The 18,545-nt window shown below is 45.1% G+C and overlaps 1 protein-coding gene across 4 annotated transcripts in view; it reads right to left on the bottom strand.

Annotated features, from left to right (window-relative positions):
• The window catches only part of TMEM181 (transmembrane protein 181), a 74,826-nt gene that overhangs the window by 21,792 nt on the left and 34,489 nt on the right, over nt 1–18,545 (bottom strand). For all 4 annotated transcript variants that reach the window (XM_035712591.2, XM_035712592.2, XM_035712593.2 and 1 more), the window contains exons 3-6: nt 12,570–12,625; nt 10,488–10,578; nt 9,134–9,255; nt 5,868–5,978 (exon numbers count right to left, since the gene is read on the bottom strand). In XM_035712591.2, the coding sequence (XP_035568484.1) occupies nt 5,868–5,978; nt 9,134–9,255; nt 10,488–10,578; nt 12,570–12,625 (380 nt within the window). The remainder of the gene's footprint in view (nt 1–5,867; nt 5,979–9,133; nt 9,256–10,487; nt 10,579–12,569; nt 12,626–18,545) is intronic.

Raw genomic sequence — 18,545 nt, 5'->3', positions numbered from 1 at the left:
TAGAAGTTCAGAATACGAGAATGAGAAAAGAAAACTTCTCAACTAAGGGTACATGGCATTAACAACAATGCCAGACAGAAGATAAAGTCCACACAGCAGGCAAGACAAGAAAAGGACCATCAAGAAAAAAAAAATTGAAAGAAAAGGACCATCAACCATCTAAGGATCTGCTTAAGGGCAGATGTAGTCTGCCAAAAACAGGGTGACGAACCCTTAAGGGATGCCCTCGTGATGATGCTCTCCCCTGCTAGGTTGGAGAGGCTATCAGGGTAATTTTCATCCTGAACTCGATTTCTATCAACGAGGAAGAAAACTGGCTAAAGAAACCGATGGGGACACCCACAGGCAGGTGCCTGCGTGGTTCTGACAGCCCTTAGGGAAGAGCCACAGCCACCAGCACACATGAGGAGAACAGCAAACGCAAGCCTGCAAACACCAAAGATTTCCAACAACAGCAAAAGAAACCCTCACATATCAAATTCTGTTAAAGAGGCAAGAACTGGGGCATCCCTGGGTGGCGCAGCGGTTTGGTGCCTGCCTTTGGCCCAGGGCGCGATCCTGGAGACCCGGGATCGAATCCCACATCGGGCTCCCGGTGCATGGAGCCTGCTTCTCCCTCTGCCTGTGTCTCTGCCTCTCTCTCTGTGTGTGTGACTATCATAAATAAATAAATTAATTAAAAAAAAAAAAAGGCAAGAACTGTCTAAAGAAATGGGTGTGGATCAGCACATCCTGATGGATAGATCAGCAACCTGACGAGTTTGGATTTTTAAAGTGCGCCACATATTCACTGAAGTTTTTACTGAAAGGAAACGAACCTACGAAAACCTGTGTGTGTACCCTCAGCGTATGACTCCACACACCGTCACAGATGGAACACACCAATGCGAACAGTGTTTGGATCAAGAAATGCCATCACTGCATCCCAAAAGCCCCCCATATGCCCCTTCGAGTCACTAACTACCCGAGTGACACTAATCCTGATTTAATGGCTCAGATTCATTTTGCCTGTTCTTCTAATTTACATAAATGGAAGCACACACCGTGTGCTATTTTATATTTGGCTTATTGCCTTCAACATCATGCTTGTGAAACTAGCTGTCACCACTCCTCCTCACTACCATGCAATACTCCACGACAGGCAGGAACGTGCCTCCTACTGATGGTGCAGTTTGCAGCTACAGGTACCATGGTGCCAGGACACGCACATTGCAGTGAACGTCTTCTGGCTGAGGTATGCGCCTCTCTGCGGTAGAAGTCACACCTCCACTAGCAGAGTATAAGAGCTCCGGCTGCTCCCAGCCTTGCCAGCATTGCCATCTTCTTGGCTTTTTCAGCACAGCCATTCTGATGGATGTATAATACTATCAGTGATATACTTTTAAAATGTATTTTATTTGTTCTACTTTGTTTACTTCCAAAACGGAAATGAAGTCAGCTTGTAATAAAAAGACAAATGAGAAAGGAACAATTTTTTAAGTTTTTCAAGAGGTAAAATTGTAATGGAAGAGGGAAAACAATTAAACCTGTACCAGGATGTTAGTGACTGCCACGGTTCAGCATAAAACTTATTTCTGAAATTGCTAGCAGCTAATACCAAAAGTGAAATGTGATGAGCTAAATAGCTTGATCTAGGTCTCATAAAAGGAGTCAATAACAAATGGTCAAAAGGAATTCTGTTCGGAGGTTTTTTTTTTTTTTTTTTTTTTTTTTTTTTTTTTTTTTTAAATTTTTTATTTATTTATGATAGCCACAGAGAGAGAGAGAGAGGCGCAGAGACACAGGCAGAGGGAGAAGCAGGCTCCATGCACCGGGAGCCCGACGTGGGATTCGATCCCGGGTCTCCAGGATCGCGCCCTGGGCCAAAGGCAGGCGCCAAACCGCTGCGCCACCCAGGGATCCCTGTTCGGAGGTTTAAATCGGAGTTCACAACATAATGGATACTTTCCAACAGCAATTTCATAAAAGATATAGACACACTTTCCATAAGGTTCTCTGCTTTCTTAATGCATCTCTATACACGTTTCAGACATAATACTAAACCGTGATTTTCTGAGGGAGCTTTTCCATAACTAAGCTTCTCAGAGTGAACTGCCAGACGGTATCTTAGGCTTCCCCTTTCAAATAGCAGTTGTCTTCGGAGCCTTTTTGAAAAAAAAAAAATAGGGATCCCAGGGTAGCGCATCGGTTTGGCGCCTGCCTTTGGCCCAGGGTGCGATCCTGGAGATCCGGGATCGAATCCCACGTCGGGCTCCCGGTGCATGAAGCCTGTTTCTCCCTCTGCTTGTGTCTCTGCCCCTCTCTCTCTCTCTCTCTCTCTGTGACTATCATAAAATAAAAATTAAAAAAAAAAAGAAAAAATAATTTTCTCTTCTGATTATAAAGGTAATAAAAAGCTCACTATAAAGAAACAGAAGCAAAGAAGAAATTAACCATTAATCCCACCACCCAGAGATAGCGTCTTCTAGCATTTTCTATAATAAAAAACGTTAATCAGCAGCACTTTGAATTCAGGTAGTTTTTTTCCTTTATTTAAAGATTTCATTTATTCATGAGAGACACAGAGAGAAAGGCAGAGACAAGGCAGAGGGAGGAGCGGGCTCCCTGCAGGGAGCCCGATGCAGGACTCACAGGACCCCAGGATCCTGATGTGAACCAAAGGCAGACACTCAACCACTGAGCCACCAAGGTGCCCCTTCTTTTCCTTTTTTTTTTTTTTAAACAATAGCAGTCTGTGCTATCTGTTCTATTTTGTGACCAGTTTATTATTTTAATAGCTGCAGAAAAATTTAACCAGAATTCTAGTGAATTATAGATTGCTCCCAACTTCCTGCTATGAAAAATACAAATCTTCGTATACTTTTCTAATTGTTTTGTTAGAATAAATTCAAAGTAGAGTTACTAGGTCAAAAAGAATATGCACGTAGAGGCTCTGATACACTAACAAACTGCTCCCAACACTGAAATCAATTTATACCCCATTAACCTGTATGGAAGAGTTTGTGTCCTTGCATCTTACTAATCCTAGATGTCATTTTTCTTGCAGGTGTTTTACCATTTGCCAGGTTAAAAAAAAAAAAAAGCATTCTTTTTTGAATTCTCTGACTCATCGGTTTATAGCAAGGATACACATCATTTTACAAGCCTGTTGGCCATTTGAATGTCTCCATCTGTGAAGTGCTATGGTGTTACCCTTCAATTCGACCCATATATATTTATTACAAGCCTCGCTGTTGCCAGGCACACTATTGGGTACTGGGAATAGAGAAATGTGCAAAAGTGGAGAAAAATCTTAGGTAACAACCCTGTAGATCCCAGGGGTCCCCTGTATCAGCATTCTAGATGCTGAAGAGCACTACCAAGAATGATGCCCTGACCGATGGCATCATTCCAGGTGAGCTGTTCCGATGGCAACTTCCTTGCTGCGCCCTCCAGTGAAACCACATCACCTGCTTTCTTGAGCAACAGTGGAATGACGTGTACCAAGTTTATCTAAAATATGGACCAAATTACCTAGGAATAACTCTAAGAGGAAATAAACAGAAAAGAAGGAAAGAGGGAACCTCAATCAAAACGAGCCATGTTGGGCAGCCCCGGTGGCTCAGCGGTTTAGCACTGCCTGCAACCCAGGGTGTGATCCTGGAGACCCGGGATCGAGTCCCACGTTGGGCTCCCTGCATGGAGCCTGCTTCTCCCTCTGCCTGTGTCTCTGCTTCTCTCTCTCCTCTCTGTGTATTCTCATGAATAAATAAATAAAATCTTTTTAAAAAAAAAAAGAGCCATGTAATAGGGTCGCAGTGGACTGAGCCTGCGAGGAAAGTTACTGAGAACTCTGAGAAAGGCTTTTAGGGGACAAAGCTCCCATAAAGATGGAAAGGAGAGGTCTCCTGTCTGAGAAACATGGTGCTCTTTGCTCTCTGCATTCTTGATTCAGGGTAATTCTAAAATAGCAAAGTCTCAAACACAGATGGTTAGCACAGGATGGAATCAGCATGCCTGGGCTCAGAGCATCTGTCTCAGACCCTAGCAGGGTTCAACCTCTGCATCATGAACTTGAGGACGCAGGCACGATGCTGGCCAGATGTTCTGAGGACAAAGCTCTAGGAAATCTTCAATACCACAAAGAATACAATCCAGATTCAAATTCAAAAGTTCAGAAGAGGCTGGACCCAGAGGCCAAAACCGGTGAAAAGAAATTCAAGAGTGAAGTGTAACATCTGAGTGGTGTCTGAGAATTGTTACAAACCAACCACAGAAGCAGAGAATCAGAAAGACCAGACTTAACAGCAGTTATGGAGGAAAAAGTCTGAGGGGCATTTAGCAATTGGCAGAACACAAGCCGACAGGTGACGCCGCTGCCAGAGGAGCCGGCTGTCTGGCTCCAGCCACACCTGGAAAGCCACCTGCTCCTTCTGCTCCTTCTACTTCACAAGCAGCCACTCCTCAGTCAGGCTGCCTGGGGCAGTCCCGAGAGGGAGATCTGGAGCCCGAGGGGTCCAGAAGCCACCCCCAGGGCCATGTGAAGGAAAGGAGGAACCTCAATGGGGCTGAGACAACATTTTTAAATGTCTGCAGAACTATCATGTAGATAAAGAATAAAACTCATCTTAGGTAGTCTGGAGACAGAACATGGAAAAAAAAAAGTAATATGAATATTAACAACAGGTGCCATTTGCTGAGCGCCTGCCTACAATGAGCAGGCATGGTGCATGATCCCCAAACCCAGCCAAACTCCAGCCCTCCCCCCCGGAAAATGGGGACCACCAGTGCCACCACAGAGGTAGGCCATACGAGACAGTCCATGTCAAGCACATGGAAGAGGGCCTACACATCAAAACCTCTCAGTAGAGGGCACCCATCAGTCCAAATAAAAACCTGCAGGTGAATGCTCAGTGGCATAAAATGGAAAAGAACCCAAATGCCCATCAACCGATGAGCAGACACACAAAATGGAGTCTACCCACACGTGAAATACTCAGCAAAGCATGAGGTGCTGACACCCTCAAAAGCACAGACGAACTCTGAAAATACTACATGTAATGAAAGAAGTCTGCCACAAAAGACCACATACAGATGAATCCATTCACACAAAATGTCCAGAACAGGCAAATCCAAGAGACAGAGACAAGGTGAGGGACTTCTCAGCACCTGGGGGTAGTGGGGAGGGTGGGGGAGCCACTGCTACCAGGCTTCTCCTAGGGGATGGGAGTTGTAGCTCAGGAGAGCACCAACTTTTCAAAAGGAACCCATGACCACCTTCATACAATTGGCACAGCTTTATGAAGCAGCTGTTTACAGATATGGAAATAGGCTCAACAACACTCAGTTGCAGAGGATGTGCCAGGATCCACACCAGCGCAGACCCGCACTCCTGGTCACTACGCTGGTTATTCTGTGGAATGAGCGAGTGGAAGAAACAAAGAGGCTGGTTTCAGCAGGATGCAGGACAGCAGAACAGTGGAATCTCACAGTGACAGCAGCACCCACCCCTCACCAGAGGTCCTACTGGGGCCTGAGAGCAGCTCCCAGGGCTGGCAAAGGGGGTCCCACTGTGTTCTTCTTCTACCAGGACGGTCGTTCACCAGATACTCTTACTGACCTTCCAACTGGAAGGCAATTCTCTGTCCTCTCTGTTCTAAATCTCAGGACACCACAAAGGGTTTCCAATTTCATACTGTTTCTTGAAGTTATACTTGGTTCCATATATTTAAGAAATTATGGTTTCCTTATAGTTTTTAAAAACTGTACATCTTCCATTGTTCAAAACAACATGATTTCAATGCTGAGATTAATTTCAGTCATTTTATAGAAGGATGGGTTCTAAACAAACAAGCACTGTAAACACCGAAGCCAGCTGGTATACTCACCGTGAAGTTCATTTCCTTGATGGGTACCTTCAGGTGTTCAAATCCCACAATCACGGTATACTGAGTGTAATTTAAGTAGCCAAGATGAGCCACAATAATTTCTGCACACTTCTGCAAAGATGCAAGGAAGAGCTGTGTCTTTAAAGCAAGCATGACTGGCTCCCCCACCAACTGACCCATGAAGTAACACATTTCAACAACAGATGAACAGAACTAACCATCTCCAGGGAACTTGCCAGAGCCCAGAAAAATTCAGATGGCAGCCAAAAACAATTCTTAGAAAGAAAGAACCAAATGGATATTTTTGGAAACAAATAATAAATGATTTGCAATCATTAGAATCTTTCTACTTTGGATGATTCAAAATAATGAATGTCACTTGCATAAAAAATGTTAACAGTACAACACAAACCTGACATTTGCACAAATACACTAGGGGGGCAAGGGGAGTGCGAGTTAAGACACAACAAATCAGACCTGAGCTCACTCTCCTCCCTGCTCACTTGCACAGCTGCTGCATGATACCTAGAGTGACTGTGCCCCGTCATTCCCAGTGCCTGTCCTTCCCTACGCAGAGCCCCTGCAGCCTCTGTGAGGAGGTCAGGTCCACCCCAAGGCAGAGACTACAGGAACAACGGCTAGTATGATTACCCAGGTGTGTGTGCTCACTGCCTGCCAAGAGCCCCTGTCTCCTGTCTTGTGCAGTTAGGAACTGCGTCCCCTCTACTTCAGCGTGGCCAGGGCGGTGAGCCCTCAACCTGGATGCAGATGTGTCCTCAGCGGCTGGGCAGGCAGTGACCTAGGTGCAGCGACACCACCTAGCACTCCACTGGGAAGTTCTCTCACAGTCCGACAGAACAGTCTCTGGGTGGCACTTGTGAGAGCTATGGCTGTGAACAGGCCAGTCACCCCTACTGTTGACCAAAGGCTCCCCAAGTCAGGAATGTCTGAGGTCAGAGTAGGAAAACAGATCTGGGTATACATAGGAAGCCTTAAAAAGATAAGAGGACAACTGGCAGGCAGGGGTGCTGACCTAGAGGACAGGTAAGAAGTCAGAAGAGGTGAGTGTGCGTGTTGCCCCTGGTCTCAGCAAAACCAAGTCCACCACCGTTCCTGACAGTCGGGTCACAGGAGGACACATGGAGACAGGAGCAGCTAAGTACTGAGCATGATCAGGAACGAAGGGGATCGCATTAGTGAATGTATTCATGCTGTACAGAGGACTACTTCTTAGAAGTGTGGACTCTTCGGGGGATGTTCGAATAACAACACAGTTATATCTCAGCCTACATATATCTTCAAATTTAAAAAACTACAGTGAGACCACCTGCCGATGTGTTTGTGTGTGTGGGATGGTTCTCAGTTCAAGCCACGGTTTGCACATGGATCACTACATGCCCCTACAAATCGCTCGGTGAGAGCACAGCATTCTCACCTGCCTGGTGTGGACCACTTGCTACCCGAGGCAAACAGCACTTTCTCTTTAGATCAAAACAGAGGTTGTATTAAGGGTGGTCAATATCTCTATAACATAAAAGTCCCATCTTTTTTTAGGTCAGGGCAGTGCTCCTGGGAGGGCTGGGAAGGGGCCTGCACAGAGAGAGAACAGAAGAGAGAAGTCTCCAAGGATGACACTGTAGAGATGGAAGTAGGGCCACCAATGGGAGGGGAGACAAGGCACAAAAGTGCCACCATCAAGGTGCAGTGTTCGGGCGCTGCCAAGGAGCTATGCTGCAGACAGGCAGCCTTGTGGGCAGCCTGGCGCTATTCGAGGTAAAGGCTTCAGACAGGGTGACTGAGTTGTCCTAGCTGGCCTGAGACTTGCCCCGGTTTAACACAAATCCCCCATCCTGGGAAACTCTTTGGTCCTCGCAAACCAGAAGGACCAGTCGCAGTAGCCTTACAATAACATCACTGACTGCCCTTCATCATCACCCACTCGGTGAGAGAAAGAGGAAAGCCAGGGGCCGAAGTACCAGCCGAATCTGGACTCCAGTCTGCCTGGGAGTGGAGGCCACCGCCGGTGCACAAACACCTAAGGCTCTCACACACTGTATTTGACTTGATTCTAAGCCACTTACAAGGATGGTCAGGGAGGGCGTGACCCCACATTGCAGACGAGGAAAACACATTTCAGAGGCTGGCCCGGCCCTCTTCCTGTGGGTGACCAATAGAGGCAGAGAGAGTCTGGTCACTTGCGGGGCTTCCCGAGCAACACCTGCCCAGGCCCACGACGCAGACCCAGTGGGTGGAGCAGCTGATTGGGTCTGGGAGCTGCTGCCTCGGGATCTTCAAGCAGATGACAGAAGGAGACCCCAGACAGGGGTTACCCTCCAACAGGAACCCTTCCCCACCTGAATCCTTTCCTGCCAGGACAAACGGGCCTGCTATTTCACTGTTCTGGACCAGGCGGTGCATGGCTGCTAAGGGTACAAGCTCTAAGAATCAAATAGCATGGGCTGAAATCCTGGCCCCCATCTCACCATGTGAGTCACCTCGAGCAAGGGCTCTGATCTCTCTGGGCCTCAGTTTCCTCTCGTGTACAAGGGGGGGTCTGATAACAAGGCCTGCTCTGTGGGCCTGCCCCAGGGATGGAAGGACACCTGAATGTCCAGAAAGCCTGGCAAGAGGCCTGTCAGGGAAACCACTTTCCTAACCCTACAATCCACGTGTTCTCTTTTCTGGTGTTCCCCACGTCCTCTATGCCACCCACGACCGGCTTAGTCCTTGGGGGCCTCCCTGTTGTACACAGAACAGTCCCAGTTCCAGTGACTCAGGATTCTGACAGAATATGGTGCCAAAAAAACCAAGAGCAAGGGCTCCTTTCTCACTTCTGATCACCAGGTTTCTCTATCCCATAACCACATACTGCTCTCTGAAGGAGACACTCACACAAGTAGGCCACTCTTTCTACGAGGCCTGGGCCTCCAGAGGTAGACCAAGGCATCAATCACAGGGCTGGAAACCCGAAGCCCTGGCAATTCAGAACGACCACAGAGCAGCCACAGACCTTCACAGGCGACAAGCAGCCCGTGAACAGCCATGTGTAGACACACTAGGCTGTACACAAATAGTAAAAACAGACCTTATATGTGTGTGTGAGAACGTGTGCACGTGTGTAAGGCTGTAAGAATTTATAAGGGTATCACTGTATAAAGTTAGGTGAGGGTTCCGTGCCATCACTAGTATGATTCAATTATTTTACTTAAGAAAGCAGATATGTAACAGGGCAGCATGATAATCGGCAACTGTTCCAAGACACTCACCCCAGCACAGGTGAGGGTCCTTGTCCGATTGTGAACTTTGTTATGAATGAACATGGTGGTCCCATCTTGAGCTACACCGTCAACTTTAACAGTCATGAGGAAGCTCGTCTGAATGGATGTTTCTACAAAAGAAATTCAGGGTCAGAGACCACATCACACTTGCAAAACTAAGTACCCAGAAGGGTCCTCCAACTGCCTCAGCCTCAGCATATTTGAAAACCTCACACTTGTCAGCAAAGTAAAGCCATTCCATATGCTCTACTTCCAACGTGTTACCCAGGGGCCCATGTAAAAACTGACTTTACAGGTTCATCAGTTTTGGTTCACCAAAGGGTAAGTATTTCATGGCTAATGAAAGTTTATTTTTTAATTTCCCACATAAGATTTTAACTTTATACTAAAATAAATTTAGATTTCTTATTTTTCTGATTATATAATTTATTATTTTGTTTTTATGCTCATTGTTTTTAAAAAAAATCAGAACAAAAAAATACAAAGATATATTAAATATTAAACACTTATAATCCCACCACCCAGAGATAACCATATGATTAACATGTTGTGTCCATCTTCCCAGACCATTTTCTAGGCATACAAACATACAATGATGCCAAATTTATTTATGTTTTTAAAAATGTTACAAAAAGGGGTTAAGTTTTTGGTAATACATTTTTTCTTCACTTAATTTACTGTGGTCATGGGGTTATCTTTCCAAATTCTTTCTAAACCAAAGCACCTCATCTGAATCACATGATACAGAAAATAAAGTGGGTGACCATTTCCTCAGGTCTCTCCAGACAGCACATAACTAGTACTGCTCCAGAAGAGCAGAACTGAGGCTTTACAGACTGGGATGCTTCAGAGCAGGTTTCTCAGCCTCAGCAGCACTGATATTTTGAAGCCAGATAATCCTTGGCTGTGGGGCTGTTGCAAGCACTGCAGGATGTTCAGCAGCAGCCCTGGTCCTTCATCCTCTAGATACTAGTAGCACTCCTCCACCCCAATGGTGACAACGGCCCAAGTATCTGTCCCTAGGGGACAGAATCATTGCCACAGGGGCATCAGAACTTAATCCTCTCCTGAACCCCATGGAAGAAGGCTGCCCCAGCAGCACCTACACCATACACCCACTGAGCTAAGCTGACCGGCGCTCCCTGAACATTGAATCCTAACTTTCTCTGGAAGACAATGGCAGACATTTAGAGGGTTTCCAATTTGTTGCTATCATAAAGAAAAATGAGCATCCTTGGGATCCATCTTTGAGCACTCGTTCAAAGATTTTAAAGCTCTCTCAGTCTTTAAGATATGGTGCTTTGTACAAAGAAAAATGGTTCTGAAATGTCAGGCTTCATACCTTTTGATTGATCCAGCTCCACAACACATGTCAGCCATAGTTGCTGATTATATGTAGACAGTGGATTTGAAAGTATTTGAATTGGCTTCAGCTAAGGCAAAAAGAAAAAAAGTTAAGTAATCCATTTGACCTTTTCATTAAGTCTACCAAATACCTCCTCTTAATGTACAAAATTTACATTTAGTAAAAAAGGTCTGTGTTAGCTTTGAAACAGAAACAGGTAGTTTTCCTTTAGACAATATAAGTAGAATTCTGCTTTCCAGAAAAATTAAAGATCAATTTTCTATTGCAATCTCCTCTGTCTCTTGAAGACCTCTAAACAGGCAATGTCCACTACCCACAGCCCTGGGACCATAGGCCTACTTAATAGCAAAAAAAAGCCATCCTGGAGAAAAAAATTAAAAGTACCATGATGAGACATATTATAAGATAATAAAGGACACCAAGCCTATATTTTCATGTTCACAAGAATCATTTCCTCAGTACTAGTATGCCTGGTCTGTTGCTATTTGAGGTGTATTGTTTTCAGCTTTTGGAAAGTCTTAATGCTCTGGAGAAAAAAAATTAGAAGGGACATATTGCCAATGATACTTCTGAAATGTGTGCTGAGAACTATACTACTGGCTTCTAGCAGCCATGGGATAGAGAGAGAACATTGTTTAAGAGCCCATCCATGGCCAAAGAAATGCAGTATTTGAATGCACAGTCTTTGAACGTAAGTATGTAGTATCTGTGTTTTAGTGCTGGTGGAAACTCCATGACTGAAGGCTTGCCCAAAGCCGCGAGCATTGAAACCTACCAGAGGATGGTCTATCATCTTTCAGAAGGGAGTCTGATCTTTTGGGAGCAAGTCCGTTTGGTGGGACAGCTGCTATTTTCAGTGTCAAAAGAAAAAGGACTTACATCTGGAGACAAAGAAATTTTAAAAGACCCAACTGTGGTCAGGAAACCCCATGGGGCACCTCTTCAAATCAGATATCCTCAGGGCAAGAGGTAAAGAAAATAAAGAAATGTAAATGTCAGCAGACTAACCAGAGGGCCCTTTTAAACTAACAAGAGTAAGAAGAATTAAAAGGTTAAGTTTTAGGACATTTTCCTCCTTTTGCTTTTTTGAAAATCGTAAAGGTAAAAATCTTCCAGAGAGCTAGGAGAAGGAAGACAGGGATGTTTGGGGTCAAATAATCTGGTTTAAACATGTTATGGTGCCATGAGAACATAGGACAATTGCATTCAGTTTATAAATAAAGATATGATGTCTGAAATGCAGAACAGGAAAAGGGTTTAGTTGTTTGGGCTCTCACAAGTTAGCATTTATTAAAGATTACTGAAATTCTCCAATTGGATGGACCTTTGTTTTTCTCTAAAGATGTTGAAAAATCAACCACATTATAAAAGAAAAAAAAGAAAGAAAGAAAAAGGGTTTTTTCATTTAAACTGAGTTCATACCAATCCTGGAGGCACCTGGGTGGCTTAGTCGGTTAATCATCTGCCTTCGGCTCAGGTCATAATCCCAGGGTCCTGGGATGGAGCCCCACATCAGGCTCCCTGCTCAGTGGGCAGCCTACTTCTCCCTCTGCCTCTGCCTCTCCCCCCACTTGTGTGCCTGCTCTTTCTTCCTCAAATTAAAAAATAAAATTAAAAAACCCTGTTCCTGTTAGAAACCCAAAGTGGAGACCACATTAACTTGAGTAAATATAGTAAGAAATCATCAGATGCCTCCGGGAGCAGTGTTGGAACTTCATGTCTAGTAAGAGTTGTGGGTGTGATGCATCAGGGTGAGTCAATGGGCATCTGGAAAAGAACTGCTGTTCCCCAGGTTGACAGCACCATCCTCTCCAGTGCTGTGCTATTACAGTGGCAGAGAAGGTCCTTCTGGCAAACAAGAGCCCAGAGGGGAGGGAAAAAAAAAAAAAAAAACAAGAGCCCAGAGGCCAGCAGTGACAGTGCTAGGAGACACGTGTGTTGCCCAAGCAGCAAGCTTAGCAAGGGTGGTGCACCCCAGGGACCCTCTGAGCAGGACCATTTCTGAATGACCCGGAAGGTTATAGGGCCCTGCTAGCCACCCCTTCGACCCAGTCTTACCTTTTTACTATTATTTAGTGAAAAATTAGCTGCAGAAGTCTGGATCACTTTGGGCCCTAAAAGTGTAACAGAGAAGGAGAAAAGCAGGTTATATCTATAATTAATTTGTTGATTGTTTTTTCAAATGTCAAGAAAGATTCACGCCTCATGTACAGATGTTATTTTCCTGGTCTGTCCTTAGGGGACAGAAACACACAAAACACACACCACACCCACTCTGCTGCATTCCCAACACAGGTGAACACAGTGTGACCATCACACCCTGTTTGTGGTTCACACGGGATCTATATGCCAAAACCTCTCCTTCACCTCCAATGAGTGTTCACTTTCTAGTACTCAGATCCAAGAAACTATCCATGATACAGATGTCATCTACATATTTTGTAAAGTATAAAGATTTCTGCTAAAAAATGAAGTCACATTTATCTGTTCATCTGGTTAATCCAGTCTTCCAAAAATATTTATTAAGCTCAAGATATAAAAAAGCATAAAATGTATGAATGTATACCCAAAGCTTTTTCCTGAAATAATAGATATATAAGCTTCATGGAATCATACAATGTAACTTTTCAGAGCTTCTGCTTCAAAGGAAAGCAGTGTGAAGCAGATTTTAATTTAACATAATCTGTTCTAAAATCACTCTCAGCTGTGATGCTAGTTTGCTGGGCCGCCTCAGTGACCAAGGAGCCTCCATTTAGAGGAAATACATGAGCATGCACATGAGTATGTAACAAGTTCATAACCAATGCAGCGACATGTGTTCAGAACGCATTCATGAATGCTGAGGAAGCTGTCCCTGAGTGGGAAGGAGGTCTGCACCCACAGCGAGGCTTATTTTAAACAGATCCACAATATGAGCAAACCCCTGTTCCAAAAATAAGGCAGTCTGCTTTCTCAGAAAGAACCAAGAACTAGGAGTCAGAAAAGTCTAGACTGTAGTCTTAGCTAACTTGGCTTTCCAAATGTGTTTTCACATTTGCAAATGAGGATGACTGACCCAGTGGTTGCTAAGGGTCCACTCCCATTCCGAAATCCTCATAAGGTTACCAGAGGACTTAGGATGGTAATTTTGTGTCAATTTGACTGGGCTGTGGGTTGCCCAGATATCTGGCTAAAGGTGATTCTGTTTCTGTGAGGGTGTTTCTGGATGAGATTCACATTTGAAGCAGTAGACAGAGGAAAGCAGACTGCCCTGGCCAATGTGGGTGGGCCTCATCCAAATGGTTGAAGGCCTAAACAGAGCAAAAGGCTGAGTAAGGGGATTATCTGCTCTCTGTCTTCAAGCTGCTATTCATGTTTCCAGACACAGACTGGACCTCATTCAGCTCTCCTGTGCCTCTAGATTGCCAACTACAGATCTTGGAACTTCTCAGCCTCCATAATCATGTGGGCCAGTTCCTTATAATAAATCTCTCTCTCAGGGCAGCCCCGGTGGCTCAGCGGTTTAGCTCCACCTTCGGCCTGGGGTGTGATCCTGGAGACCCAGGATTGAGTCCCATGTCAGGCTCCCTGCATGGAGCCTGCTTCTCCCTCTGCCTGTGTCTCTGCCCCTCTCTCTCTCTCTCTCTCTCTCTCTCCGTCTCTCATGAATGAATAAATAAAATATTTAAAAAATAATAATAAATCTCTCTCTCCCCTCCACCTCTGCCCCTCTCTTTTCCTCCCTCCCTCTCTCCATCTCCATATTCATACCTCCTGTTGGTTCAGTTTCTGACTAACACAGAATTCGGTACGAAGAGTGGTTACAGAGGAAGAGTTCTTTAATATTGGTTCTGGGGTTTCTGGAATTGGTTCTCTAATCTGATTAGGTATAAAGATAATAACAACTCTATGTCCAGTAGTAAAGACAACACTGGTAGTTCATGAAAACATGCAAAATATCCCCACTGGATATTTCTAATCAACCACTTCTAAGGAAGAGCTAAGTGACTATGGCATTTTAGAATATTTTTAGAAAACAAAGAATGAGGTTGGCCGGTTGTTCCTAATGTCCCTGGACAAAGTGGTTTAAAAAAAAAAAAAAGGCAAGCTCAGGGGTTTGAATTCTCAGATCCAATGCTGTATAAAAGACCTGACAGCTTCTGCGCACCCTGACAGAGACCCTTATCTCCTGCAGCCACAGAGATGAGTGCTGAAAGTCAAGCCCAGAATCTTATCCTGCAGCTGGCTGAATGACAACACAAGCTGAACACCAGCCTCGCAGGCTGCTTCAATATTCAAGTGACGGCACTGGCTGGGGAGTGGCATGATCCTGGCCTGCGAACGTGCGGGAAGATCCTGACGGAGTTGGGGGCACAGAGCTACTAAATTTTGATGCATTTTCTTGGTCACTGGAAGAGTTCTCCCCATTCCCAGAAGTAGCCTTTCCAACTCCTTTTGAGGTGGAAAGCCTGCTTTACCTAAGGAGACGGTCTGAGGGCTATGAAGAACGATGCAGATTGTGCTCAGCAACCTGCCCTCTCTGCTTCTAGAACAATAACTAGGCTCAAGTCCCAGCAGGCCCCCAAAGGTGAAGTACAAAGTATGACCCATGAGGAGATGCACTACACTCCAAAGGAACTACTTGAATTTTTCTGATTTATACAGAGAGAAATCCAGGAGACACGTGTGGGAATGAATACTAAGGGTGTGGGAAAACGTGGAAGTAACATAAAGCTGGATTGGGCTGAGTTTGTGGATGTGGCCTCACTAAGCAGAGACTCTGCATTGCATGCTGGAGCTCAAGGAGTTAGGAAGGGCTCTAACAGTGGATTGGCTGGTTAAAACATGGACCCAAAGTTGGTCCCCAGCAAGCAAATCAGAAATGCCACACCTGCCTTGATTTAATGGAAATTCAGAGGCTTAGGGAGACCGGAACATTGAGGCAGATTTGTCATTTAAGGTTGGGTAGGAGATTCCAGGACACAGAGCTTTTACCACTACTATGAGGAATAAATTTCTGAGGGGGCCCAGCATCCTTAAAGAGCTCTGTAACTGCCTCACTCTGTAGGCCAGACCTTGCAGTAGGAACCGCAGTCACTCAACCTGGGAAACAAAGTGCAGTGTAAGTAACTGGATCCCGGGAGCGGTGGGGCCTAGCAGTGGCACTCACCCGGCAAAAGCAAGGTGGGTTTGGTTACTGTAATGGACAAGACAGTCAAAGCAACAATCAGAAGAGTCTGATTTGCACAGACCTGTGGTGCTGGTTCGCTATGACATTCCTAGAAGTGAAATACACAGGAAGCCTACTAAAGTCTGACTTGACCTGTGTAAGCAGAAAAGTATAAATCAAGTGAATTAAAGTCTAACCTGAATCATAAAAAGAGAGTCACAGCCAATCAAGTTTCCAGATTTAAGCCACTTTACAGATCCAAACCCTATGAATAAAGGAAGACTGGGTCCCCTTAAGAAAGCACCCCAATACACTGCAAAAATGTAGATTGCTCATCATTCTCCCAAAGGAACCTACAGCCCCCCTCCTTTTTTTTTTACCAAGATAACTTCATTCTGGGGAAAAGGAAATACATGTTGGGATCCCCTAGACACTGGCTCTGAATTGATCCCAATTTTCAGAGACCCAAAACATCACTGTAGTCCACTCATCAGAGTAATCAATGGGGTTTTAGCTCAAGTACATGTCACAATGGCCCCAGTAGGTCCCTGAACCCATCCTATGGCTCAATCCCCAGTTCCAGAATGCATATTGCAATAGATATGGGCAGTAGCTGGCAAAACCTCCACACTGATTCCCTGACTTATGGGGTGAGGGCGATTATGGTGGGAAAGGCCAAATGGAAGTCACCAGGACAGCCTCTACCTACAAAAATACAATCAAAACCAGTAGCACATTCCTAGACCACAGACATCCATGTTCCTATTGAGAACTTGAAAGATTCCCACCACATCTCCATTCAGCTCGCCTACCTGGCCTGGGGGGAGGGAAGGTAGATCTTGGAGAGGACAGTGGACCACCATAAGCTTCATCAGGTGGTGATTACAACTATAGCTACTATATCAGCTTGAGCAAATTCACACATCCTCTGGTACCTGATATTCAGCTACTGATCTGGAAAATACTATTTTCTTCATCCTTGAGAATAAGGCCCACTAGAAGCCGGGCCAGCAATACACCTACACTATCCTACCTCAACAGCATGTCAACTCTCCAGCCCTATATCATAATTTAGTTTGCACAGACCTTGGTTATCTTTCCCTTCCACAACCTATCATCCTGGTCCATCACATTGATGGTGTTATGCTGACTGGACTTAGTGAGCAAGAAGAAGCAACTACTCTAAACTCATTGTTAAGACACCTGCATGTCAGAGGATAGGAAATAAATCTGGTTAAAATTCAGGGGCCTTCTACCCCAGTGAAATTTCCAGGGGTCCCATGGTGTGCACCATGTAGAGCTATCCCTTCTAAGATGAAAGATAAACTGTTGTATTTGGCTGACACTACAACCAAAACAGAGGCACAATGCCTAGTGGGCCTCACCTCTTTGCATTTTGGAGGTAACATGTTCTTTTTTGTATGATACTCCGGCCTATTTATCTAGTAACCCAAAAAGGTGCAAGCTTTGAGTGGGGCCCAGAATAAGAGAAGGCTCTCCAACAGGTCCAGGCTGCCATCCAAGCTGCCTACTGTGGGGGCCATATGATCTGGCACATATAAGGTGTCTAAAATGTCAGAAGATAGGGATGCCATTTGGAGCCTTTGGCAGGGCTCTATAGATGAATCTTCATGTAGGCTCTTGGGACTTTGGAGCACAGCCTTGCCCTTCTCCATAGATAAATATTCTTCTTAGAAGACACAGCTCTTGGCTTGTTATTGAGCCTTAGTAGAGACTAAACGCTTACCCACAAGCCCAAGTTACCGTGAGAACTGAGCCGCCCATCATGAACTGGGTGTTATCTGACCCATGGGCCATGAAGTTGGGCATCATGGCAGCATTCCATCATCAAATGGAAGCAGTATATATGTGGTCAGGCCCGAGAAGACCCTATGGGCACAAAAAAATCTCTCTCTATTGGAATCTACACATATCTTATTTCTTATTGGTGTGTTTCTCTGGAGAATCCTAATACCAGTACCTGCTGGGAAGAAGGAAAGGGATGTGGGAATCCTGACTTTTTTTATCTCAACCTGAGCGCATCACCTCATTTTTGCAAGAATGGAAAAGGCTGACTATAATCACGGACATTTGCGACAGACAGTGGATTAGGGAAACAAGAGTTGGCTGAGGTCCCATGGGAGTCCAATCATGAGGCTGTCAATGCTTTTCCTACCAATCTTCAAAGGACAGTTATGAAAATCGAGTAAGATGACTGATATATCCTGTGCCAGAATTAATGTAACTTATTCCTTGGTGACATCACAGGAAGGCAAAGAGGAGGCTGGCTACAGCTGCTATTGTCACCATGACGTTCATCATCAGCAGGCAAACAGCACCTAAACTACCACCCTCACCCCCAGCTTCATGGGGCCAGTCGTCAGCTCAGGACCAGTTGAGGTTAAGACACTAGCCATTGGAGGCACAAGTGCCTCTGGGACAGGCTAAGCCTAAAATGTCATCCATACTTTAATATGAAATGCTGTAATTAAATAAACACCTGCCAGAAACCATGCTCACTAAATATGATATTTAAAAGGGAAAGAAGAAACAACCTACACAGGTTCTGGTTTCCTACCCCCGGATAGGGCTGAAGAGACTGGGTTGTTCGGAACCTTATGAAAACGGGCCAACTTCTTTGGTTCTGGTTTTCCATCTATGTGAAATAGGGTTGGACCGGATGATTGCAGAGGCATTTTTGAAGCTAAAATCATTATGGTGTCTCTCCCACTCATATTACATGCTATGAAACCCCAAGGCACCTGGGGCCCTGAACACAAGGCCAAAGCCAATCTGCAGGCTCCCTCCCACCGAGAGTTCAGGGCATCATCAGAGCAGCCTCCCGGCTCCCACTTGGTCAGCCCAGGCTTGTCTCATGCCCCACC

Source organism: Canis lupus, chromosome 1 (assembly GCF_003254725.2).
Source record: "Canis lupus dingo isolate Sandy chromosome 1, ASM325472v2, whole genome shotgun sequence".
Classification (NCBI taxonomy): Eukaryota; Metazoa; Chordata; class Mammalia; order Carnivora; family Canidae; genus Canis; species Canis lupus.
The sequence above is the reverse complement of the archived record's forward strand: the minus strand, read 5'-3'. Positions and strand labels throughout refer to the sequence as shown.